This window comes from Beta vulgaris, chromosome 7, assembly GCF_026745355.1.
Source record: "Beta vulgaris subsp. vulgaris cultivar EL10 chromosome 7, EL10.2, whole genome shotgun sequence".
In the NCBI taxonomy this organism is placed as follows: domain Eukaryota; kingdom Viridiplantae; phylum Streptophyta; class Magnoliopsida; order Caryophyllales; family Amaranthaceae; genus Beta; species Beta vulgaris.
This window is the reverse complement of record NC_079208.1, coordinates 35144241-35171350: the sequence shown is the minus strand read 5'-3', so window position 1 is coordinate 35171350 and position 27110 is coordinate 35144241. Positions and strand designations below refer to the sequence as shown.

General features: G+C 40.7%; 2 protein-coding genes and 1 pseudogene across 2 annotated transcripts in view; 2 read left to right on the top strand and 1 right to left on the bottom strand.

The window, feature by feature from the left end:
* LOC104899200 (long-chain-alcohol oxidase FAO2) overlaps positions 1 to 27110 on the bottom strand; it is a 74652-nt gene that overhangs the window by 5423 nt on the left and 42119 nt on the right. The gene's annotated exons all lie outside the window — the stretch shown is intronic.
* On the top strand, positions 3931 to 6643 carry LOC125499359 (uncharacterized). Its single transcript, XM_057390907.1, has 2 exons — positions 3931 to 5937; positions 6005 to 6643. Exons 1-2 carry the CDS (start codon positions 4672 to 4674, stop codon positions 6449 to 6451), a joined length of 1713 nt encoding a protein of 570 aa, XP_057246890.1. The 5' UTR covers positions 3931 to 4671; the 3' UTR covers positions 6452 to 6643.
* Positions 18427 to 27043, top strand: LOC125499362 (chromatin assembly factor 1 subunit FAS2-like; annotated as a pseudogene).

Sequence of the window (27110 nt, the reverse complement as noted above, 5' to 3'; positions counted from 1 at the left end):
AATAATTTTGTCGATTTGTATGTAGGTCAAATATGAGAGTTTAAGTTTGATGGGCTATTGACCCCAAAAGATTAAAAAAAAAACCAAAAAGACTTTGAGTATGGATTGTGGAAACGGATATGGAGTACTTCCTTCGTTTCGTTTTAATGCAATAAATAAATAATTTATATCTCACAAATACAACTCATTTATTGCATTTAAAACGAAACGGATGAAGTAGCAAGAACAAATTAGATTGATCAAATTAGATTGGGTAGTAATTTGGATTAAATTGAATTCATTATTCACAAAAAAAAAAAGTTCTAAATATCTAGAAATTGTTAATTATTAGCTATTTAATATTCTACGAACGTGACATTTTATTTCCTTGTCGATGAAAAAATATATACCTATATATGATAGAATCAAGGAACAATAAATTTCCTACACCAACTGGCAATTGAAGGGCGTGAAGTAGACACCTTAAATCACTACTCAAATGAAATGAACCACTTATAGCCTTATAGGGGAAGGAAGGTTGACGCAGATTTTCGTGATACACTAATTGTCGCTTTGTCTATTTTAATTAGGTACACTTTTTACGATAGTTATTAGATGAGTACTCCCTATGTTTCAAATTATAAGGCATGTAAACCACTTTTACGCATATTAAGAATTTAGTTAGTTTTAGTTAGATTTGCATAGGTAATAAGAATTGACATTAAATATTGTGTTGATAATAGAAAATAACCTATAATCTTATCTTGATAGTTATAAATTGCTTTTAATTTTACATTGGTAATGTAAAACGCCTTATATTGTGAAACAAAATTTTTTAGCTTAAATGCCTTATAATTTGAAACAGAGGGAGTATTAAAAGTGGTGGACCATTTGATCACCAAATTAAAACTTTTCAAATCTTGATAGATGATTTATGCTTTCTTTTTAATTTCAATATTTTGACTTTTCTATTATTTTTATTTCACCTTTTGACATTTTATAATGATTTATGTAGAAGAGAAAACATAATTATATTGGATTCTATAAAAATCAATATGTGAAAACATAGTCATATTATTTGCATAAATTTTATAAATATGTAAGTAAAAATATTAGTAATTAAATCCAAATATTACAATTAAAAATAATGGAGAAAATAGTAAACAACATCATTATCAGGGAAAATTCCCATTAATCTCCGAGATCTATAAGTTTAACATAAGTGCATTCTCTATTATACACTACATATAGCTTGCAAACATTCAAAAAGTAAAAAAAAAAAAAAAAAAAAAAAGTTGGGCACAACAATCGAAAAAGTAAAGACAAATGGTCCTCAATCTCATGTGAAAATGTTAATGTATGAGAGTGAAAAATTATCAAAATAAGCATGTATTAATTAACTGTATAGTAAATCTAGTATAAAATCGGTTTATCATGAAATTACTATAAAACCATCTCACTTTATGTCATTAAAGAAATCAGCAAGGAGTTGCATATTAAGTTAAAAGGATCACTTAAAAAAAAAAAAAAAAAAATCTTATACTACCTTTCGTTCACCATGTATAGGTTATGTTCTCCTTAACTTATTTTCAGTTCAATTCAGTTCAACTTTGGACAATACTTTTACTCTTACATATCACTATTCATTTCAGTTCAGTTCAGTTCCGTTCAATTCAATCCAATTCAGTTCAATTCAATTCAGCTCAGTTTAACTGTTTATGCCAAAGAGAACAGACCCATACATTATTTGCCTCTTTTGAATGTTTCAACAATATATGTATCATCTCCTCTTTTCGGTGTTTCACAATACATGCCCTTCTTCTTTAAAACATAATCTCATAAGTTTAAAGTTGAATCACACTCTCTCCTCCCCTTTAATAAATGTGTCATATAAAAAAGTACATGCATTGTAAAACAGATGAAGTATGTTGAAGGATTACTCTAAGAACAGAATTAACCTTATATATTAAAGGGTCACTCCTCTTTAAGGCAAACGGTCCAGTCTTACATTAAATTAATTACATTAAATTAATGTAACATTAAATTAATGTAAGGTGGATCTTATATGAGATTTTGTACTAATTATAAACTTCTCTTATAATGAAAAAATAGAGAAAGCATTTGTCTTTTAGGACTATATCTCAAGGACTACTAGTGCGAAGTGTGTATAAGTCTACGCACTTTTGAAATGTCAAGTTTTGAAAAATTTCTCAATTAATTTTTCTCTATTTTTCAATTGCACCATCGTTTTTTTTACATTAGCCAATAAAATTCTTTAATTTAAACATTAATATATCTAATTGTATTTGTTTCTGTCTAGAAATTAAGGTTAATGGTCTGTGCTGAACAAGTCCCTAAGTCCGAGCTGTGCTGGTTATCAATTCACCGGAAACCTGCAAAACACAGAAAACTACCCCGGGGGTTGTTCCGGGATCGCCCCTCCGACGCTCAAGTCAGTTGATGATTGAGGTAGAGAGAGAGTCTAGAGTGAGAAGCTCAAGTTAGTTAGGTGAGTCTTCAATACCTTTGCCTTGATGGGACTAGAGGTATTTATAGTGGTGAGCATTTCCATAAAGTGGTGTGCTGGACATGACAGCTCACTTGGGGATTGGTGATACCTTTTCATTGGATGATTCTGGTGGGACCCACGATCCTTAGGTAGCGGTGCCACGTGGCATGATTTCCTTGGGAGGATTTAATGGGCCCAAACATTTAGCCCCACGCCAGGAAGAGGCAGAAGAGCCGTCCGACCGGGTGAAGCCTCTTGGTGGCGTAGAGTTCTCATCCGACCGACCTCAATAAGGAAAAGCCAGAAGGAGACCAGGTCGGGAAGGCGCCGACCGAGTCTGATTCGCAGGTACAGTTGATCCGACCACCATGAAGGGAGATCAGAAAGGGACCAGGTCGGGAAGGCGCCGACCAGGTCTGATTCACAGGCTCAGCTGGTCCGACCTCCATGAAGGGAGATCAGAAAGGGACCAGGTCGGGAAGGCGCCGACCAGGTCTGATTCATAGGTTAAGCTGGTCCGACCTCCATGAAGGGAGATCAGTAGGGGACCAGGTCGGGAAGTGCCGACCAGGTCTATATAATCGCAGAGATCTTAGTGACCGACCTCCATGAAAGGAGATTAGGGGGAAACCAGGTCGGGCTAGCGCCGACCAGGACCAGTTGAACAGGACTTGGGGAACCTGGCTGGCCGACCATGTTCCTGAGAGGAGAACCGGGTCGGCGGGAAGGCTAGGTTGCCTCCTAGCTGACCGACCAGGCCTTGGGGAGCAAGGGATAAGGTCGGCTGAGGGGCCAAGGAGCCCCTTGACTGACCGACCAGACCTTAGGAGCAAGGGACCAGGTCGGCGGAGAGACAGAGCTCCTAGATTGACCGACCAGGTCTTTGAAGCAGGGACCAGGTCGGCTGAGAGGCTAAGAGCCCCTTGACGGACCGACCAGGTGCTCCCTAGCACTTGGCAATATTGGCCAAGTGAAGGGAAGGAGCGGAGACCTGGTCGGGCAAAGGGTGATGGAGCCCCAACTTGACCGACCGGGTTCCGGATTGGAGGATGTTGCTCGGACAGGGGCTAAAAGGCCCTGAGAGACCGACCAGTGTTCCCTAGCACTTAGCAACATTGGCTAAGTGAAGGGCAAGCAGAGACCTGGTCGGGAAGGGTGATGGAGCCCCAACTTGACCGACCGGGTTCCGGATTGGAGGTGTTGCTCGGACAGGGGCTAACAAGGCCCTGGAGAGACGACCAGGTGTCCCTAGCACTTAGCAACATTGGCTAAGTGAAGGGCAAGCAGAGACCTGGTCGGAGGGTGATGGAGCCCCAACTTGACCGACCGGGTTCCGGATTGGAGGTGTTGCTCGGACAGGGGCTAAAAGCCCTGGAGAGACCGACCAGATTCCCTAGCACTTGGCACACTTGGCTAAGTGAAGGGTGTGAGTTGAGACCTGGTTGGATGGGGTGATGGAGCCCCAACTTGACCGACCGGGTTCCGAATTGGACGGTGTTGCTCGGACAGGGGCTAACAAGCCCTGGAGAGACCGACCAGATTTTCCCTAGCACTTAGCAAACTTGGCTAAGTGAAGGGTGTGAGTAGAGACCTGGTCGGATGGGGTGATGGAGCCCCAACTTGACCGACCGGGTTCCGAATTGGACGGTGTTGCTCGGACAGGGGCTAACAAGCCCTGGAGAGACCGACCAGATTTTCCCTAGCACTTAGCAAACTTGGCTAAGTGAAGGGTGTGAGTAGAGACCTGGTCGGATGGGGTGATGGAGCCCCAACTTGACCGACCGGGTGCTGCATTGACGCTTGTAAAGCCCGAGAGGGTGGCTTTGAGCTAGGCGCCAGTGGCCTGCCACATGGCGCTTCTCAGCTGGGTAGTGGAGTTGGATGGAACTTTCTGGAAATTTTGACGTTTCATCTTCCATTGGCCATGTGGAGGCACCTGATAGGTTGGTGGAGAGACGCGTCCCGAGGCGCGCCTATATATTTGTACGGAGAGGAGAGAGAATTCATTTGTGCAAAATCTTCTAAAAAATTCTTCACTTTCTCTCTCTAAAAGCTCTCGCTTCTCTCTAAGTTTCTGCAATTTCTCCGGTTTCCGTCGTCCGACCAGGTACGCTCTTGCTTTTTTAGTTTAATTTCGCTTTTTCTTTTCAATAACCTCGGCCGACTCCCTTGTCAATACAATAATGGGAGAATCGTCCGAGTCGGTGACACCTCCGACCTCACCTCCCTACAATCGGTTCGAGGAGGTGAGGGGGATGGGAATAACGTTGGTGTCGACCTTAATAAGTTGCCCCGACCCCTCGGCCGTTCCTGACGCGGTTCTGCTTCCGAGCCCCTCATCGTCACTAGAGGAAGAGGCCGAGGACGCTGTTCCCTTCCCTTGGGAAGTGTCCCTGGCCTTTTCTTCTAAAGCCAGTTACTTAGATAAATACCTTGCTGATGGTGTAGTGAGGGTGACGATGTCGGATAGCGAAGATGTGTCAACCTCTGGCCGACCGGAGTTTCCTGACCCGGATCCGAAGGGAGGACCGGGATCTAAGTTTCCGCTCCCTGCTATAATGAAGGCCATCCTTGAGGACCCGAGGGGGCAGGCTGCAAGGTTTCAGATAAGGGACCCATATATGCTTGTCCGACCAGAGGCCCATCATACCGTTCTCACTCCCCCTCCGGGCTGTACCGCGGTTTATTATAAATCCATGGAGATGGGACTCCGGTTTCCATTGACATCTTTTGTGAAGGAGCTCCTCAATGCCTATAATCTGTGTATAAGCCAAATCTCTCCGAACTCTTGGGGGAGTATCGTTGCTGTTCAGACAGTATGTGCCATGCTGAGCGTCCGACCAACCATTAGACTTTGGCGTAATATGTTCAAGCTGGTCGAGATGTCGGCTGGAGACAACGGTCCAGGTTGGTGGTATTTCCAGGCCCGACAGGGGTACAAGGTAGTGCTCGACCTGCCCACGTCTCAAAAGGGCTTTAGGAGGGAGTTTGCCTTCGTGTTTTTTGGAGGGGACTGGGGTATCCCCACAGTCCGACCGGATGTCGAGCCCAATCATGAACTTAATTTCAGGGTTCCGGAGATGTCCGAAGAGGAAGCCATTGCGGCCATTTACCTACAAACCGAGGCCCAAATTGTTCAAGGGGGGGAGGTTTATGTTGCCAGCAACTGGATACCGAGCTGCCGCTTGTTCAAGAGCGAGCACTTGCTGTCGGCGGTCGGGCTAAGCCGGACATTTCCCAGGGGTAATCGGCCGAGGGGGTTGTTTAACTTGTTTTTTGTTTGCACTTGCAATTTCTCATACTTGGTTGTTTTTGCAGCTTGCTCTTTGACACGTCTTTTGGAATCCGACCCGGAAATGGCTGAAAAGTTGAACTATGCGGCGATGAGGGCGGCCCAGCTCAAAGCTGAGTTGAAGGCCAAGAAGATCGGAGTTCCCAACCCTCCAAAGGTACGTTTCGAGTTATGGCCGAGTACTTTTTCTTGGTTAATTCCGAGCTAACCTTGACACTTTGCAGGATCCGTCGAAGCCCAAAGCTTCGAAGAAAAGGAAGGAGCGGGATCCACATAAGGTGGCCAAGTCCGAGAAGGCGCTGGCCAAGGCTCAGGAGGAAAAGGCTAAAAAAGCCAAGTCCGTTGAAGTTAATAGTCCCCGACCGGAGGAGCGGGCAGACAGGTCTGAGGGGACTCGGATTTCGGTCCACTCTGAGGACTTCCGACCGGTTCGGAGCCCTCAGTATACACCGGCCACCCCTCGCCATCATGATGACCCCGAGGAGCTCAACCTCGCGCTGGCCAAACCGTTTGCCGAATTGGATGCCCACGGGCTCGACACCCGCTGGATGAATGCGGTCGAGTGCCTGTACAGTCCCACCGACCGGGAGTACATTGCACAGTCCAGTGGCCCGGAGGAGACGAACGACCTCTTCCGCAGCTGGGTTGAGGTGAGCCCTTTTTGCTTTTAACTTCGCGATTTTCTCTTGCCAAGTACTGAACCTTTTTTGTTATTGCAGTTTTCCGCTCGGCTGGTTAACGTGGCTCGGAATAAGGTGCACCTGGCCGACAAGGTCTCTGACTTGGAGACACGAGGCAAGAAGCACTACGAGGAGCTCCGCGCTGCTAAGGAGGGCCAAAGGATAGCTGAGGCCGACCTCGTCAACGCCAAACGCTGCATCGACCGGGACCAAAAGGACTTCAAGGCCGAGCGGGAGCAGTGGGAATTGGCTAAGCAGAAACTCATCAAGGAGAAAGATGAGGCGGTGATTGCCAAGACTGCTGCCGAAGCCCGAGTGGTGGAGGCGGAGAGCCAAATCACCCAGCTGCGATTCCAGCTTGCCGAGCTGGAGAAGGCCCCACGCGAGGACCAATGGTTTGCAGGTTGGAAGGAGACCAAGGCCTGCGAACTGTTCGTCAATGAGGTCGGCTCAACCGCCCAGCAAATGGGGGTAGATGGTGCCCTCAAAAGGATGAAGGCGGCCCTGGAGAGATCTCATCCTTCTCTTCCCTGGTCCGAGGTCATGGGGAGCTACGAAACCCTTTTGAAGGAAGAGGATCAGGCCATACTCTCCGAGCTGCACATCGCCCTCTCGGATGATGATGATGATGATGATGATGCGGAGGCAGCTGAGAGGATCAAGGCCAAGAGGGGCCAGGTCTGAGGAGCACAATGGGAGTACTAATGATCAGACCGACCCCCCTGTAGCTTAGGCCTTTCATTGTATTTTTCTTTTTGGTTCTAACTTTGGTAGTACCAAGGTTTTAGGATGTACTATCTTTAACTTTAATGAAAGTCTCTTTTATTTGACCCGAGCACCTTTTATTATTGTCGATTGCAATTTTTGCTTCAAGTATAGATTCTCAAAGTTTTGCTTGATAATGCTGGTCGGATTTAACTCGAACAATTTGATAGAAACTGGTTAAGTTTAATTCGAACAGCTTGAAAGAAACTGGTTAAGTTTAATTCGAACAATTTGAAATGACTGGTTAAGTCTTTTTATTGATTTAGAAAATCGACTGGTTAAGTCTTACAAGACGAGTGACTACATGCCATTGCTGGTCAGTATCTCAGCTATATGCCCCTAATTGCAATTGACTATACATAGTATTTCTTTAGGTTGTCCAGATTCCATGGTCGAGCGAGTGGTATGCCTTCAGGATTCTCGAGCTGAAATGTGCCAGGCTTGATAACTTTGGTTACTTTGTAAGGACCATCCCAGTTGGCCCCTAACTTGCCTTTCAGATGTGATAGCCCCGTAGCTTCGACTTTCCTGACCACCCAATCTCCGAGCTGGATCGGCCTTGCTTGACTCGACGATTGAACTGCCGAGTACTCTTTGCTTGTAGCGGATCGACCTTAACATGAGTTGCCCCTTGTTTCTGGCAGCAGGTCGAGGTTGACAGGCTTTTCTTCTTCATTTTGCTCAAGTCATAAAAGGTGATCCGAGGCGATGGGATACCGACCTCTACGGGCAGTACTGCCTCACTACCATAGACCAGTCCGAACGGGGAGTGTCCCGTTGCCTCCTTTACCGTTGTCCGAGCAGACCACAAGACTCCAGGTAGGTCGTCCACCCACGCCCCTTTCGCTGCGTCAAGGGATTTTTTAATCCCCTTGAGCACTATCTTATTAGCTGCTTCAGCTTGGCCGTTAGTTTGTGGTCGAGACACGGCAGAGAATCTGGTCTGTATTCCAAAACGGGAACAATATTCCCGAGTTGGTCCACTGTTAAATTGCCGACCATTGTCCGAGACCAGGGCTCGGGGGACCCCAAACCTTGTGATTATGTTCCTCCAAATGAAGGCTTGCACTTGTTTGTCAGTGATGGATGCAAGGGGTTCGGCCTCAGTCCACTTGGTGAAGTAGTCTATGGCCACTATCAAGAACTTCCGCTGACCCGATGCTGGTGGAATGGGCCGAGCAGGTCCATGCCCCATTTGTCAAATGGTAGAACTGCTGAATTGGATTGAGGGGGGTAGCTGGGGATCTGGGAATATCCGAATGGATTTGGCAAGATGGACATTTTTAACCAAATTCTTGTGCATCTGCCTTGAGGGTAGGCCAGTAATACCCAGCCTTAGAGCTTTTCCTGCTATGGTTCTCCCCCCTTGATGGCTACTACACGCCCCTTGGTGTATTTCCCTTAGGATGTAATTTCCTCTTCAGGGGTTACGCATTTCAGCAATGGGTGCGTGTATGACTTCTTGTAGAGTGCTCGTCATGCCATAAGAACCAACCTGCTCGGTGCTTGATCCTTTCGGCTTCTTTGGCATCTGTTGGGAGGACTCCATCCTTAAGTATCCGACCACCTCATCCATCCAAGTGGCCGTTCGGTCTAGAACAGCTGTTCCTTGGCATTGATGCTGGGCTGGCGAAGCACCTCCCACATGATAGTCCGAGGGCTGACCCCTCTGCTGAACTAGCCATACGAGCCAGGCGTCGGCTTGCTGATTCTCCGACCTGGGTATGTGGCTGATGCGGAAATGGGAGAGTTTTTTGATGGACTCTTGTGCCTTAGCCAGATACATCCTCATATTGTCCTCCTTGGCCTCGTACTCCCCAGAGACCTGACCCACTATAGCTGTGAGTCTGATCGGGCCTCAATGCCGTGGCTCCTGCAAGAATGCACAGCTGAAGTCCGAGGATGAGTGCCTCATATTCCGCTTCATTGTTCGACCCCAGGAACTCGAATTTGATTGCATACTCCATTTTTTCTCCGACCGGGGGCTTAAGCACTAGCCCGCCCCCATCCTGACTTGGTGGAAGAGCCATCCACGTATAGCTCCCACTCTTCATTCTGGCCGACCGGGGCCGAGTTGTGCATTCAGTTATGAATCCGCCAAGGCTTGAGCTTTGATGGCCCTTCTGGGCTCATATTCCAGGCCAAATCAGCCACTGGTCAGCCCAATCAGTCATCCGACTGGAGTGGTTCCTGCTTTCTATGACCTTGCGGAGAGGCTGTCCGGTAAGGACCTTGATTTGATGGGCTTGGAAGTATGGTTTCAGCTTTCTGCTTGCCATGACGAGGGCGAAGACCATCTTCTCCACTCACTATATTTTGCTTCTGCCCCTCGGAAGGCATGGCTTATGAAGTAGACCGGGTGTTGCGTCCCTTCCCTTTCGGCTACCAGAACAGCACTTAGGGCGTATTCGGATACGGCCAAGTATACAAACAATGTTTCCCCCGGCAAGGGGGACATGAGCTTGGGAGAGTTGACAGATGAAGTTTGAGGGAGGCGAAGGCTTGCTCAGCTTCTTCGTCCCATTCGAACTCTTTTCTCTTAAGGGCCTTAAAAAGAATAGGCTCTTATCAGCCGACCGTGATAGGAACCGTCCAAGGGCAGCTAGACATCCGGTTAGGCGCTGCACTTCCTGACGTTCCGGGGGGATTTCATTTCCAGAACTGCCTTGATCTTGTCGGGGTTGGCCTCAATACCCCTTTCATCTACCAGAAATCCGAGGCACTTACCCCCTTTCACTCCGAAGACGCACTTTTTAGGATTGAGCATCATACGATACTTCCTTAGTGTGCTCAGCGTCTCCCTCAGATCGTCTGGGTGATCAGAGTGGGCCTTGCTTTTGACGATCATGTCGTCAACATACACCTCGATGTTCTGGCCCAACTGATCACTGAAAATTTTATTAACTGTCCGCTGGTAGGTGGCTCCGGCATTTTTCAGTCCGAATGGCATCATTTTATAGCAGTATACCCCTTGCGGGGTGGTGAAAGCGGTATGAATCCGATCATGTTCCGCCATGGGAATTTGGTGATAGCCTGCATTAGCATCCATGAAGCTTAGAAGGCATGACCAGCTGTCGAATCGACTAACCTGTCTATTTTGGGCAGAGGATGGTTGTCTTTCGGACAGGCCTTGTTCAGGTCTGTGAAATCCACGCACATGCGCCACGCTCCGCTCGGCTTTTTCACCAATACCACGTTAGCCAGCCATTCCGAGTACTGGCATTCCTCAATGAATCCTGCCTCGAGCAGTTTTTTCACCTCCGTGCGGCAGCTTTGCACCTTTCCGGACCTTGATGCCTTAGCTTTTGCTTGACCGGCTTGTACCCTCCTTAATGTTCAGCTCATGACACATAATTTTGGGGTCAAGCCCGGCATCTCTGAGGCCTCATAGGCGAACACGTCCTGGTATTCCCTGAGCACTTGCACAACTTGTGCTCTTGTTTCTGGGTTTAGGGCCTTGCCCACTCTTACAGTCCGACCGGGTTCTGTCCCGATCTCTACTTCTTCGTCTTCCTCAGCTGGCTGAGGTCGTTCGTACTGTTTGGGGTTTTCTGTTATGTACACCCCCAAGTTCCTTGGTGAACTTTCTTCCCTTTTCCTCTTCTTCGAGTCCTCCTGGACGTCGATTTCAGTTCTGCTCTTTAAGCTATTAACATAGCACTCTCGTCCAGCCTGCTGATCTCCCTGAATTTTTCCGACCTTCCCCTCATCTGTTTCGAACTGCATGAGGAGTTGGTACGTGGAGATAGCAGCTTTTGTTTTGTTCAGAGTGGGTCGCCCATTATTATGTTGTATGGGAGGGGATGTCGACCACTAGGAAGTCGATCGGTAGGCTTCTGCCTTTGCCTTTCTCTCCCATCCGAGTAGGGAGCTTTATTGATCCCACGGGTTGTACCGAGTTACCCCCGAAGCCTATGAGTGGCTGGTCGAGTGGTGTGACATCCTCTTCGCTGTATTTCAGCTTTTTCAGGCATTCTAAAGTTATGATGTCAGCGGACGACCCACTATCAACCAAGACTCGCCTACCCGGGAGTTGGCTACCTTGAGCTCGATGACCAGGGGGTCATCATGGGGTACGCTGACGGTCGACTGGATTCCCCGAAGGTCATCACAGGACAGTCCGACCGGCTTGGTTTGACCTCGAGTACCTGGTGCTTGAGGTTTTGGAGATGAGCTTTCCTGGCTCGGCCGGTTAGGCCCCCCGAAGCGAAGCCACCCGAGATGACCCCAATGTAGCCTTCAGTGTCCCCACTATTGGACTGACCGACCTTCTGCTTCCCTTTCTTCATCGTGTGCTTGAGGTAGCGGTTCAGCTTCCCCTGGTCAGCTAGATTGTCCAACCCTTTCTTCAGTCCCTCAATCTTTTGTGGTATGACCACATTCCCGGTGGTACTCGCACCACTGGCTTTTGTCCCTCCGGTAAGCTGAGGTCCGGATGGGTTGGGGATTGGGCAGCATGGACTTGTGCTTGATGTCCAGGTATATTTCTCTTCTGTTTTTATTGAAACGAGGGTCGTTTCCATGATCAGTGAACCTATCCGACCTACCGCCCGTTTTCTGCTGTTTGGGCTGATCTCTTTGTTTCCTTCTTCCTTTCTCTTCTTACTTCCCTCTTCCGAGTGGCGGCAAATATCCGCCGCTTGGATAAATCTTTGAGCCTTTGCCATGGCCTCTGAGAAGGTTTTGACCTCACTTTCAGCCAATGTCCATCTTAGCCGGCCAGGTTGTAATCCGGACATGAGAGCAGCAAAGGCCACAGCATCTTGAGGTCGGATACTTTAGGACTCCTCATTGAATCTTTTTATGTAGTCGGCAAGACTTTCTTTTTCTCTTGCTTGACCCCCATGAGGTGCAAGCTAGTTTTCTTTTGCCTCTTTCCGGCCACGAACTGATGGGTAAACATATCCTCGAGTACGGTGAAGTCGGTGATGATTCCGGCCGGCAATTCTTGAAACCAATTTAGCGCGAGCCTTTCAGTGTGGTAGGGAAGAACCGACACCATGTGGCCTCCAGCTGGTCTGCACACTCATCTGGGCCTTATACGTGGCCATATGATCTTCCGGGTCGGTTAGGCCCGCGAATGGTTCAATAAGTGGCGTTTTGACTTTCCCTGGTAGGGGTGTCAATAATTTCTCGGCTGAACGGGGTCATGAACTTGAGACTCCCGCTGCCGAGCTTTAGCGGTTTGGACTGAGCGGATCACCATGCCCCTCCGCTGAGCAGCCTTCGATCTAGGAACTGACGAGCATCATACCCGCTACGGCGTTTCTCGTTAAGGAATTCCGAGCATCTCCGGCTTTGCGCCAGGATTCCCCTTGGCGATTGAACATGGTCTCCTCCCTTCGGAGAGCGCTTCCCGAGGCCGACCTCTCGCCCAAGGAGGCGTTCATCTTGCCGGAGAGGGGGCCTTTGAGACCGATTAGCTCCCGAGCAGCTGACCTTTGCCGGTTAGGCTGGTCATGAATGGAGCGAGGGTTTCGCTCTTCCTATGAGAGGGCCTCTGGAATGTTGTCCTCACGTTGCTGGAGGTTGAGCTGGTTATGCCCTTGCCCTTGCTGGAGAGGGTCAGCATTTGCATAATGCTTTGTTGCAAGGTTTGTTGCAGCTGAGCTGCTATGAGTGCAATGTCAGCGTGAGTAGAGGGGGTCAGCGCGTTGTATTTCCCGAGAGGGAGAAGGCTGAAGTTCCTGAGAGAGTCCCAGGTTAGGGTCCAGTGTATGAACGAGGGGATCTAGTCCGTGCTGACCTCCTTGGTTGGGGTGAGGGTTCCCTCTCAGTTTGTTGGGTAGATCTGTTACGGGCGTTCTTGGAAGGTGCCATAGCTGACTAGCACTAAGGTCAAGTCCTGCTGAGCAGCAAGAGAGTCTTTCGAAGTGGTGGCGAAGTAACTTTTTGTACTCTCCCCACAGACGGCGCCAAACTGTTTCTGTCTAGAAATTAAAGTTAGTGGTCTGTGCTGAACAAGTCTCCAAGTCCGAGCTGGGCTGGTTATCAGTTCACCGGAAACCTGCAAAACACAGAAAAACTACCCCGGGGGTTGTTCCGGGATCGCCCCTCCGACGCTCAAGTCAGTTGATGATTGAGGTAGAGAGAGAGTCTAGAGTGAGAAGCTCAAGTTAGTTAGGTGAGTATTCAATACCTTTGCATTGATGGGACAAGAGGTATTTATAGTGGTGAGATTTCCATAAAGTGGTGTGCTGGACATGACAGCTCACTTGGGATTGGTGATACCTTTTCATGGATGATTCTGGTGGGACCCACGATCCATAGGTAGCGGTGCCACGTGGCATGATTTCCTTGGGAGGATTTAATGGGCCCAAACATGTATCATGCACACAATATAACATATACTCAATGACTCTGTGTATATAGAATATAGACGCCCTTCCTTTGTTTGAAAAGATAATCTTCCCAATAAGAAATGATGAGCTCAGCGTATACAAATAGCGATTATTTATTGGGGTTTATGTTAGTGTGAAATTTGTAAAGACAAAAAAAGCTCGTACCTTTTCAGTAAAGCAGTTAACAAAGTCGACAGTGCCACCTCCACAAGTGGAAGGAGGAGAAGATCCCAAGTGATATAAAGCTTTGTTCATCATAAGGATGCCCGGAGAACCTGGTCCTCCGGAGAACTTGGTGACTAAGAAATATTGCATCATAGCCGTCCATTTCCCCTGATCTCATCTTGATCTCTACATATGGCCCACTGTACAACATAGAGTCATAGACCATTTAGGGTATGTTCTATTCGACATAAAATAATTGAACTGATTGCAATTGAATTCAAATGAACTGAAAATAAGTTGGGGAGAACAGACCCTTAATTATGATGTATCTAAATAATAATTAGTAATTATTGAAGTACAACTTTGCAAAGTAATAAAAAAATTTCCATTTTTTAACTCTGTGTAGAAATATCATTCGCTTTTGTAATGTAATCTATAAAATCACGAATAGGCACGCTTAAGTACAAGTGTAAAAATATAGAAGTTGCTTAGAACTTTTGATGGTTTAAACTTTAGTATGAGGAGAGAAAAAAAATACTCTGATCTATATAGGTAAATTTAAACTTGAAAGTTGTAACCTTTAAATTTAAGATACATGCACTATATTGCATTATTTTAAAATTTATTTCCTTACGTACTAATTTACATAGGATTGATCACATCAAACTTTTTTACTTTTTTGGTTTAGGCAAAAACCACTAACCGAGTTAAAGGTTTGATGGAAAGCTTTACTTATTGGTTTGGCGATTTTATGAGAACACAACGGTTTTACAAAAATCGTTGACTACCCATCTTTCTTCATTAATTAATAATGTTACAAATTATAAATAAATCACAAAAACACGCAACAAACTAAACATTAAAGAGACGATAATTTAATTTACCTACCTGGATGCAAAATCAAAGCAAGCAAAGGCCCCATATTGATGAAGAAGAGTAGAAATTTTCCTAGTATCCAAACAAATCCAGTAACATTACTACAAGCAGAAAATGATCCCATCATTTTCCTCTTACTAAACTTATAAAACTTAAGTTGTTCCTCTAATTCTTCCAAGTTAACAAACCATCTTCACACATCCCAATTTCAACCACTTCAACAAGGCTTTGTTTCCAAGACAAATAATTAGAATGATGTTCATGAGGTCCAACAAAAACTACCCATCTTTCTTCATTGCTTATAATTTGTAACATTCTTTCTCTTAAAATTGATGGTATTGTAATTCCCATTACTTCTTGAAGTCTTTTAATAGCTGATGTTGAGCCTGAACCACAAAATATTAGTGCATCATCTTTACCTCCACCCAAACACGACCTTATGTAATCAGTCGCTTGATTTACCATCTTTGTTGTCTCTTGACCCACATAACTATCGCATGTGTGAGTGTTTCCTGTAACAACATTATATTTGCTATTACTTTGAGTCTATAATCGAGACATTCCATTAAAGAAAAACGAGTACATAAAAAATTGTAAAAAACTCGTACGAACTCGGTGCATCAAATAGAGTTATGTATGTTGTAATTATTACAAATTCCACTATTTTGTCTTTTTCTCTCCTCACATGAATCTGCCTTTTCATTTTCTCCCTTATTTTTCAGTTTTCGTGATATAGTTTATTGTACAACTGAACCTGTTATAAAAAATTAGAATTATATTGTCAGTTTCGATATAGTGTGTTTGTGTGTGGTAAAGCGGGTTTTCTGTGCTATAGTATGTTTATTTTGTCATAGTGTTTCTTTGTGTTATAATGTGTTTCTTTGTGATCTAGTGTATTTCTTTCTGATATAAGGTATCTGTTTGTGGCATAGTGTGTTTTTTTGTGCTATAGTGTTTTTTTTTCCAAGAGCTATAGTGGTTCTTTGTGTTATAGTGTATTAGTTTGTGATATAGTGTATTTCTCTCTTATATAGTGTATATGTTTGTAATATAGTGTGTTTTCATGTATTATAATAGTGTGTGTTCCAATTTATGTGTGTGAGCCTGATGCTAGAGTTGATCAACTCCAACTTAGACCGAATTTTGGGCAGGTTTGGGAAGAATTTTTTAGCTCGCAGCTGAGCCTAGCCTGGTCCAATTTTTTTGCTTTGGGCAGGCTTTGGGTAAGCCAAAAAGGACTTTATAGTCTATTCTTTGAACGGACCCGAATTAGGCCCGAAAAATCCGTTAATTTTGGCCCGAAATTGCGGGTTTTGGGCACAAAATTTTGGCCCAACCGACCAGTGGGCAATTTTTTTAGACGCGGCCCGACCCATGATCACCTCTACCTAGTGCAAACTAATTTTACTGTAAACCAGATCCACACAAGTTGAATAGTACAAAAATTAGGATAGAAAGAGAGCTTACCATATAAAGGAAGAACATTTTGTATGATGTAATCTTCAATATAGCGAAGACACCTACCACTCGCAGTACAATCTAGATAAGTAACCTTACGTTTTCCAAAAGGAGAAATAACTCCAAACCATCACCAATAAAATTGTTCCTTAACCAACTAGCTTCTTCGTTGTGTTAATAGCTTCATTCACATCATACTTTGAATAATAATAATTTGGCACATCATGGGAAAACGTAGGACATTGTAATGATGCACAAGATGAATTAAACATACACATATTTGAATCTTAATTTTGATATAAATGTATGTGTTTTGGCAGTATTTTATACTTGTTGCTTTATATATTTATAGATACAACTTACAAGAAACTAGAAAGTTTGATGTTATTAGTTTCCGAGTTAAGGGAATTTCCTGTGGGTCAAATTCAAACATGTTAAAAACATATAGTTGGAAAATCAATAACCAGTTGCGCATTTTAGTGTTGAAACGAAGTAAATAGTGGGCAGTTGCTGAAATCATAATATATTCTGTGGGTGCAAACAAACTGGTTGATGTTGAAATGGTATTTTATGCACAGTTGGAAAGCTTTGGTTTGCTTTTATGTTAATACTTGTTAATAGGTTGATTTTGATACTTGATGATGCAAATGAACCAATTAGAATTTGCTGTTAAATCATAAAGTGTTGTTTTGGCCAATAAGCATAAAGTAATTTATACACTAGTCCCTTCTAGGATATATTATTGAAAGAGTTATGTTATTAGGGAAAAGACAAGATATCAGTTGACAAATTTGAGTAACTATAAACTAGTTGTTAAGTTTGTTTTTGATTTATTCACTTCATTTTGGAGAAAAACTAATGAGAGAGTACAAAAATATGAGAGAAACTGAAAAAGTAGAGGTGACCATAGGTCAAGCCTTGTTCAGGCCGGACTGGCCTAAAAGATTTGCCCATTAGTCGGGTCGGGTCGGGCCAAATTTTGTGCCCAAAACCCGTTATTTTGGGCCAAAATTCGGCCAGGCCAAAAAATAGATTAAAAAGTCTTTTTTTACTTGCCCAAAAGCAACAAAAAATCGGGAAGAGTCCGACCGCATGTCAAAAAAATCTGCCCAAAATCCGATCCAAAATCGGGTTGGGCCGGAATGACATGGGTGGAAAAGAGGAGAAAGTAGATGTGATATGTTACCAAAAATAGAAAAAACAACAGTGTGTAAATTACGAAGAAACGAACAGTAGATGTGATATGGGCGCTGATTATTAAAAGTTTCACTTACTCTGAGGAGTTTTCTCGATAAACAAATTATGCCTTTCATGGGATGTTTCACTTTTAAAATTCATAAAAAATTGTAAAAGCCTTCACAATAATATAATCTCTAAGATGTTCTACTTTCTATTTCAAACGTCTCAACCAAACTTTGATTTGATTTATATCACGATAACTAGACTAATCTTAATTGATAAAGATAAGAGAACAAATAATACTAATCTTAATCGAGATTTATACTTAGAGTCATAATGTACATATACCGTTGTTCTCCTTTTTAAAATTTATTTAAAGAACATTGGGCTACACCGTAAGATTTAACCACGGACCGGTTCGCGAAAAGATCAAACATCGTCAAACACACACTTGGGGACAAGATTTGTTAGGCAAGGTAGAGTTTATGGACTTGATCGATAAAAGTAGAATATTGCGTTAGTTATTAGATGTTTCTTGTTGTGAAACGCTATAACTTTTAACGTTTTATATCAAAATTAAACGATGCAATACTTTCAATTAATTATATTTTTTAGCTGTTACTGGTAGAGTTTTAATAGTGACATGCACAAAAACGACTCACCTTTTAAATAAAATCAACTAGTATTTTTGACCTGGGCGACCGGGACAGTTACAATTATCAAATATATCATTATCCATAAGTTTTATAATCCATTTTATTGTCTTTTCTCAATTTTCTTTTTAGTGCAAAATTGAAAAATGAAGGTTATTGGATGATAAGTTCTTTTTTGAAAAAATCAAATAATTGGGGACAAAATTAATAGTGTCAATGGAATTGGGGTAAGAGAATGTTATTACCTTTTAGCAAAAGTGTTGGAGATCAAAAAGCTTACCCTAACACTCATAAGACTTATCTAGTTTGTTTTCGTTGTTGTGAGTTGTTTGAAGTTTGAACAACAGTTCGTTCTCTCTATCTTTTATTGGTTTTTAAGGGTGTGAATATCCCTAGTCTTAGGGGGAGTCTTGAGAGAGTTTTGAGACAAGATTTTCATGGGTATTAGGGATAAAATAATGCAAGACTAGGGAGAGTCTTGAGTTGAGTTTTGTTTTCCAAGACCCAACTTAAGACTCACCCTTGCCAAATGTCAAATATTGATTGGGTGAGTTTTTTTAAAATATCAAACCAATTATATATATAAAAAAAATCAAATTTTGTTTTGATGAATAAGTGAGTCTTGATTAGAGTATGGGGATAAAAGTATAAAGAGTATGAAGTGAGTCTGAATTAGTGGAAAACTGATGTGGCAGAGTCTGAAGTATAGTGCTGAGTCTGAGGGATAAACTTACCCTAAAATTTCAATAATTACTCTTCCTAAACAACAAACTAGATAAATATTGGGGGTAAGTAATAAATGAGCTGCCATTTACCAACATAGATTTAGGCTATGTTCAGTTCACCTTTTTTTTGCTTACTTCAGATCTAATTAGATCAGATCAGAAAAAATAAGTTGAGATTAGATCAGATCAGTTCAGATCATGCTTATATTTAAAAATCATTATTAATATTAAATATCTTTCATTACATATTAGTAAAAATTATAATAATTGAATATTAATAAAATACTCATTGAGACGAATCAAACAAGACCCCACATGACTATATTTTTTCTTATATATTGAGAAAAATCTAAAAGATAAGATCTTTCAAATCAGATAAGATCAAATCATCAAACAGTTCTGATCAGAAAAAATAAGTTCAGATCAAATCAGATCAGATAAGTTCAGATAAGAAAAATTCAGGTGAAATAAGCATAGTCTTAGGGCCTGTTATCTTCGGCACAAAACAGCTGAACTGAACTGAACTGAAGAGAGCTGAACTGAACTGAACTGAATTGAATTAAATTGAATTGAATTAAATTTAATGTAATAAATATATAAATAATATTTAAACAATAATAATATGAATATTAAATAATAATTAATTATAATAATAAGTAATAATAATGAATATTAATAATAATAGTATTTTGGATATTTAAATGAGAGTTGTAAATAAATAATATTAATAATCATAAATTAATAATAATAATAATAATTAATAATAATTATTTTATATTATTTGTATTAATATATTAATACTTGATGATGATTATATAATAACAATAATATCTAAGAAGTAAATTAATATTACTATTTAATAATTAGATTTAATAATATAATAATATTTAGTAATTAAAAATAATGATTGGATTGGACTGCGAAAATTGCATCATAAGCCGTTTTGACGCGATTTGATTGGTTTATGGGTTAAAAAACGTGAATTATTTGCGCTTTGACCTAAACCATATTCCTCCTAATAATAATACTAATAATAATGAGTAAAGCTATAACAAAATAATATATATAGAAATAATAATAATAATAATAATAATAATAATAATAAATATAAAATAAAATAATAATAACTTTATATAGTTATATGATATATAATAAATAATAAATAATAATTAAGATATATAGTAAAATAAATTATACAGACATAATAATAATATTTAACAAAATGGTTATAAAAGAATAGAGCTGAATTGAACTGAACTGAACTGAAAATAAACTGGGGAGAACAGACCCTTAGTTCTTATAAAAAAAAAAAAAACATAGCCTTAGTAGGGAGGGGAGTAGAGAATTCATATCGCTACGTGCTTGACCCAAAGCGGACAGTATCGAGATAAAATTATCTCGAAATTCCCGCCAAAAAATAAAAAGGCGCCAAACGCTCTTACTCTTCTTCTTCCTTTCTCTTCCAGTTCTAGATAGAGAGAACTAGAGAAAGGAAAAAAAAAACTCCGCAATAATCTTCCACAACCCTAATTTGCTCGATTTGAAATCTACTGTTCTTGCTAATTTCACCTGATTTCTGGAAAATCTCAGGTAATCAATGAAAGGAGGAAGTTCAGATCAATTGGCACGACACTAAGCCTGTTCTAACCCTAGATTTTCACCCCATTTCTGGTCTTTTAGCCACCGGTGGTGCTGATTTCGATATCAAGGTATTTTCACCTTTCTCTCTCCTCATTTTCAATTGTTCTTTCCGCAATCTCATTTTCAGATCTGATTCTTTGCTTTTTAGGTTGTTTACGCATCAATTTGAGTGTTCGATCGATATGCGATTCGAGTGTGATGCTTGATTATCATAGGTTAATTGCTTTCTGTATGTTATTTGATTTATCATTTATGTAATTCAATTTTTGACAGTAAACACTTGAATTTTGGTACTGAATTAGGGTTAGGGTTTCAATTGGATAACATGAGTTCACTTGTTTGCTTCATTTTTCGGATTTTTTTTACCACCTTTTAAAATCACAGTTTTCAATATAATTACCTTATAAGTTAATTTTTTTCTTTCTAAATAACCACTGAAATCTCTTTAAATAGATATCAATTGACAGATTTTGTCAAAGAAATTGTTCTTAAACAAGGGTTTTAACCTTATATACATTCTAGTGAACTAAAGTGGAGGTGAAAAAATCGTTCTTAGACTTTTTTTTGAGGATGATTTGCTTGACAGAATCTGTCAATTGGTAGGTATTTATTTGAATAATTGAAAATATAAGGTGGTTATTTTGAAAAACTTGATCTCATAAGGTGGTAAAAGTCCTATTTTTTTAGATGTGATGATGCTTTTATTCAATTTTTAGTGTGTCATCTTTAGTTATGATGGCATTGATCTATATATCGGTGTTCTTTAATTGTTTGATGATGTATCTGATTATTTAGATTTGGCAAGTAGACTCTGGCGAGGCGGAAAAGAAAATTCCAACAGCTTCATATCGATCGAGTCTTTCGTATCATAGTTCAGCAGTGAATGTTCTTCGGTTTTCGCCTTCAGGTAAGGAGTTGTCTTGTTGATTTGCTACATGCATGTTCAGTTATTCATCATGAAGTATATTTCTGGATGCCTAAATAAGTTTGACACTGTACTCTGTAGTATTAGCTATAATAGTAGAAATGAAGATATAATTCTACTAGTTTTTCTGTTAGGGCTCCACTTAATGTGATTGTATAGATATGGCTTTCAGTAATCAGTATTGCTAGTTTTGAGGATGATATCTTCCGCTGATGACTCAACACTCTTGCCTTTCCTAATTTTTGACCTTAACTTGCTACGTTGGCAAATGCTGAATCTGTATAACACTCCTCATATAAATGTTCAAACCTCAAATCGTCAAATTAGCTCATGTTTCTTTTTATTAGCTAGAAAAATCTTCTAATGACTCATTGCACAGAGACTTACTTTTCCTGAAGGGAGAACCCGGGGGGGGGGGGGGGTGGGGTGGGGTGTCCTGGATAGGTAAATCTTGAAATGTTTTCCTATATATTTTCTATGGACTTGAAAAACAAATCAATTGGACGAAGTATCTTGGCTGGTCCAATTTCTTACAATCTTTCAATCTGTGTATGGTAATTTTTATGCATCCAAGTCCATGTCTCATGCATGATTGCATGTGCCTCTAAAGGGGTATGAAGATCTAAGATAGGTGATCTCATGTAATGAACCAACTAGGAAAAACTCAGAGACAATTTCAATGAGGCCAAACAGAAGTAGGATATATTAAGATAATTTTCCACAGCCTTCGAGGAGCTGGGTTCCTCCCAAGAACAGTCACACTCAATATATTTTTGGATGCCTACTCCTGAAATTCTTCTAGCTATTTATAGACTGATCCCTATACATTGCCCAAGAATCAAATCTAGCCAACGGTATTATTAAAGCTAAAGACAAAATAGCTGAAATAACAAGTAAAGACAAAATAGCTGATTGCTGTAATCATTAGCTCATCATAGCCAGCACATGCTTCCAGAAACTTCTAGAATTCTTCCTGCCTCCTCTTTTGGCGCCTCGCATATACAAACTTGAGTGGTGGTTTAGGTGCAATCATAACATCTCAAGTGGTTGTGCTATGGGTTTGAAATTTCTTGTGTCTTGTCTGCATTCCTGAACAGAAGTTTTATTATTGTTGGCACAAACATACATACCCATGCATAGACATATTTATACACACATTAATACGTGCTTGTATATCTGTATATGTATGCAAATCTTCCTTTTAGTTACGATAGTCATTCTTATTCGTGTTCCCTTGATCTTCCTGTGTGCAGGAGAGCTCCTTGCTTCAGGTGCAGATGGTATGATGATAGTTCACTGATATTAGAACTTGAATCTGAACTTATGTTGCTCATAAATTGCTGAACTGTGTTCTTTTGTCTTTAGGGGGTGAACTTATATTATGGAAGTCTCACGTGACAGATGCCGGTCAAGTTTGGAAAGTCCTCAAGACGCTATCGTAAGATTATTTTCTGGGCCAATTGCTGTATAATTTGCAAGAATCTTTGCCTTGCTAGTACTCTAAATTTCAATTTGCTAGGAGAATGTTAGGCATTGTAGAGAGTGGTAGATAAACGAGAGATGGAAGTACCTCTTGTAAGATGTAAGCGGTGATTATTTGATTCGATGAATGAGAGATGGAAGTACTTCTTGTAAGATGTAAGCGGTGATTATTTGCTTCTCTTCCTGAATCCTTGCACTAAACCCATAAGGTCATACGTCTTATTTCTTCAGCTTACAGGGGGAAGAATTAAACTTTCACAAAATTTCATTGTTGTTCATCGTTTATGATTCTTTTGCTTTTGACTAGTAGGGGTCTAAGCCTATGCACATCTGGACCTCAACAGATCCAGCCTTGGTAGGACTGATTCTGGGTTGTTTATTATGATTGATAAAAGGTGAAACTTGTGTCTTGTAGGTTGGAGGATGTGAATGAACCGAGAATTTGTTTTAGACATTCATGCACCAGTCATTAGTATTAAAATTTTAGGATCCAGTGATTCATGTAGATCTTCTAAGAAGCTTGGATGCAATAATGGAAGCTGCTGAAAGCTAGATGAGCTTCAGTTCTACTATAATTGGACGAAGTTTGTTGAAACTTCATCAGTATATATCACTCCCTCGGTTTCTTTTTAATTTACTCACTTCACTTTGGAGGAGAGCCAAGGAAGAAGTACATAAGTATGAGAGATAAATTGAAAAGGTGATAGAGAGAAACTAAAAAAGTGTGAGAGAGAAACTAAAAAGTGGATTTAAATATTAAAAAGTGGATGATATGGGTGGAAAAAGAGGAGAAAGTAGATGGGACATGTTACCAAGAATAGAAAAAGTAATCGTGTGTAAATTAATAAAAAAACTAATATGAACCCGGTGCACACTAACTTAGTGTGCACTCAATCCATCTCACATGAGTTGTCATGATTACAACTCTCAGTTTTTGTCGCGTTTAGTCTTCCACTCTTTCTTCTCTCTCCTGTGATAACTTCTCTTTCCTTCTCTCTCCTTTGATAACTTCTTCCAACTTCGTTCTCTTATTAATTCTGCATTTTCTCTCATAAATTAACTTCTTCATTTTCTCTTTCATAAGTTCTTCATTTTCTCTCTCATATATTCTTCATTTTCTCTCTGTTCAAGTTCGTACTATGTCTTTCAGTTTTTTCGTTCATTTTTTTTTTAATTTTGAAATAATATAGTGTATTTTGAAATCATATAGTGTATTTTGACATGATAGTGTTTTGTTGAGTTTTTTGGCGTGTGTTTTGCATGATATAGTGTATATTGACATGATATAGTTTATTTTGAAATGATATAGTGTGTTTTGACATGATAGTGTTTTGTTGTTCTTTTGGCATGATGGTGTTGCATGATATAGTGTATATGGACATGATAAGTGTGTTTTGACATGATATAGTGTATTTTGAAATGATTTAGTGTTTTGCTGTGTTTATTTTAGCATGATAGTGCTGCATGGTATAGTGTATATGGACATGACATAGTGTGTTTTTGACATGATATAGTGTAGGTTTCTTCTGAACAATTGTTTTTGTATTATTGAAGAGAGTGAAAATTGCAGGTTTTGGAAAGTGGGAGTGAGTACTTTGTAGCGGGTCACGTGCGCACAATATTTTTAATGTAGATTAAAAAGAAACATACCAAAAAGGAAAGTGTGTAGATTAAAAAGAATCCGAAGGAATATGAATTTGCTACCTGCATATGAAGAGTGAAGTAGTTCAGTTCATTACCTAAAACAGATAGTAGCTTAGTTAATATCTTAAATTTCTTGTATATAAGTGAACTAATAAGAGGACTGGCTTATTCACTACTGCTGAAGATTAAGAATCACACTATTGCTCCAGGCCTCCAGCACTTACTAAACATCAGGTAATGGACAACAGAATTAGAAATTTCTGGAGATTCTGCAAATGGCAACCATGTAAATGTTCACTAAGAGAAGGAATTTTCGTATTTGTAAGAATGATAGTTCAGTTTTATGATTGGCTGAATGACTGAACTTTCTAAACTTATTTTGAGTTTTGATATATTTTCTATATTTTATTCCATAGATTTCAAGAAAGGATGTGCTGGATCTGCAGTGGTCCAAAATGGACTTAATCTTCTCTGGATCTGTTGATATTCTTGCATCAATGGGATGCTGACAAGGTACATAAAGATTATGAAGTAGATGTGGTATATCTGATGCATTTCCAATGTTGTTTGAACCCTTTGATATTCTTCATATAGGTTCTGTCCATCAGATCTTGGATGCACATCTCCACTATGTTCAGGGAGTGGCGTGGGATCCCTTGTCTAAATATGTTGCATCTCTTAGCTCCGATAGAACTTGCAGAATTTATGTTAACAAGCCTCAAAAAGTAAAGGGAACAGAGAAAATAAATTATGCTTGTCAGCATGTGATCGTGAAGGCAGAGCAGCAATCTACAGAAGATAGCAAGGTTAAGAATGGCTTGTTTTGTACAATATGTCATTTATTATGCTATTGGTAAGCGCTGACATAGTTAAAGTTGAAATGCAGTGCTTGAAGAATCATCTATTTCACGATGAGACTTTGCCATCTTTCTTCCGCAGATTAGCTTGGTCACCTGATGGCTCATTTTTACTGGTACCTGCTGGTATGGTTCTAAACTGAAATCCATTTTGTTGTGAAATAACATAGTCGACGCTTTTTCTCTTTCTTTTCTTATTTCAGTTTCTTCACAACTTTTTCTTGTATTTGGGGGAGGGGGTGGATTGGTGTTTCTTTATTTTTTATCATTTTATTGTTAAATGGGGGAGTAGATTAAGATGGAAACCTTTAGGATGAAGAATTCTAAAGTTTCTAAGAAGCTATTACGAAATATCATAAACTTGGTTTTCATCTTCAAGTCCTATCTACCTTTCTCTTGCAGGTATATACAAATGTTCACCTGAGTCTGAATCTATCAACACTGCTTATATATTCTCCAGAAAAGATCTTTCAAGGCAAGGCATTCTTTTGACTTCAAGATAGGATTTGTTGCCTGACCAATTCTTAGATGACTAGATTTCATCCATCGTCTTACCATTTTCTTGACTCAAATCAATGTTAAACCTCCTTTTTCCTCTTATGGGTAGAACTGATATATGTATATATATTTATTGACATCCAGGCCCACTCTGCAGCTTCCTGGTGCCAACAAGCCTGTGGTGGCAGTCCATTTCTGCCCTTTGGCCTTTAGCCTTCGTGGATCAAACTCAGGTAATTTTTCTTTGTTTCACACATATGGTGATTAATTTCACAATTTGATGTAATAATAGGTACCATTATTTTTTCTCTGACAGCTGGACTCTTCAAGCTTCCATATCGGGCTTATTTTTGCTGTGGCAACTCTAAATTCATTGTACATTTATGACACGGAAAGTGTTGCTCCTCTGGCAATTTTGGCTGGTCTCCATTATGCAGCCATAACAGATATTGCATGGTACTGTTGTTTTTATTACTCTTTTTTCTGGAGGAAGGAGTTTAAGTTTGGTTTTCTTCAATTTTTTGCACTCCGCTTTTACTATTTTATGCAAGCCTGTAACATTTTGCTTTCAATAGGTCGCCAGATGGCAAGTATCTAGCATTATCATCACAAGATGGATACTGTACATTGGTAGAATTTCAAAGTGATGAACTGGGATCACCTATCCCTTTTCCAGGTTCGTCCTCACCATAAAGAACTCACGCCACTTTCTCCATGTTTTATGTGATACTTATTTTCTGCTGAACTTTTTAGACGGAAAGCCAGTCATTAGTCATGTTGGTGAGATTCCTAGTCAACAGAAGCCAGAGGAGGAAATGGTGGTCAAAGCATCTGTAAAAGGCAGCCCAATTTTAGAAAATAAGCAAACTGATGACAAACAAGCAGTGCCTGTGGCAACAAGCACTCCTGTTGCTAAAAATCCAGTGGCGGCAAGCACTCCTGCTGCTAAAAATCCAGTGGTGACAAGCACTCCTGTCTCTAACAAGCCAGCTAAGAGGCGTATTACTCCTATGGCAATCGATCCTTGACCTTCACCGATTTCTTTGTAAATTTCACGCTGAAATCATCTTTCTGCTTCTGATGTAAGAGGTTTGGCTTTCTCTTCCCCATTTTGTATAGCGGGTCTTGAAGGGAATTACTTGATGGTATAATGAAAATAGAGCTCACATATCAATTAAGATTTCAAGTGTATCATGAGATGAGGATAATATAAAGTTCAGGTTTAACTTCCAATATTTAAAAAACCAAAGCTTGTCAATGCTGATAGAGTGATAGGAAGTCAAGTTTGACCATTTTTATAATTGTCTGGTTCTATTTGTTGACACAAGTGCATGACATGCAATCTTGAAATATATCTAGAACTGCTAATTCTGAGTTCTGGTGTCTACGCTGCTGCAATCGTCATACATCGTTGTGTAGATAAGGAGTGTCCTGATTCCCC

Excerpts from the sequence above, each read along its gene's own strand:
- LOC125499359 (XM_057390907.1), top strand. The coding sequence starts at position 4,672 with ATGGGAGAATCGTCCGAGTCGGTGACACCTCCGACCTCACCTCCCTAC. Across the intron at positions 5,938-6,004 it reads GAGTTCCCAACCCTCCAAAG|GATCCGTCGAAGCCCAAAGC; the intron begins GTACGTTTCGAG and ends GACACTTTGCAG.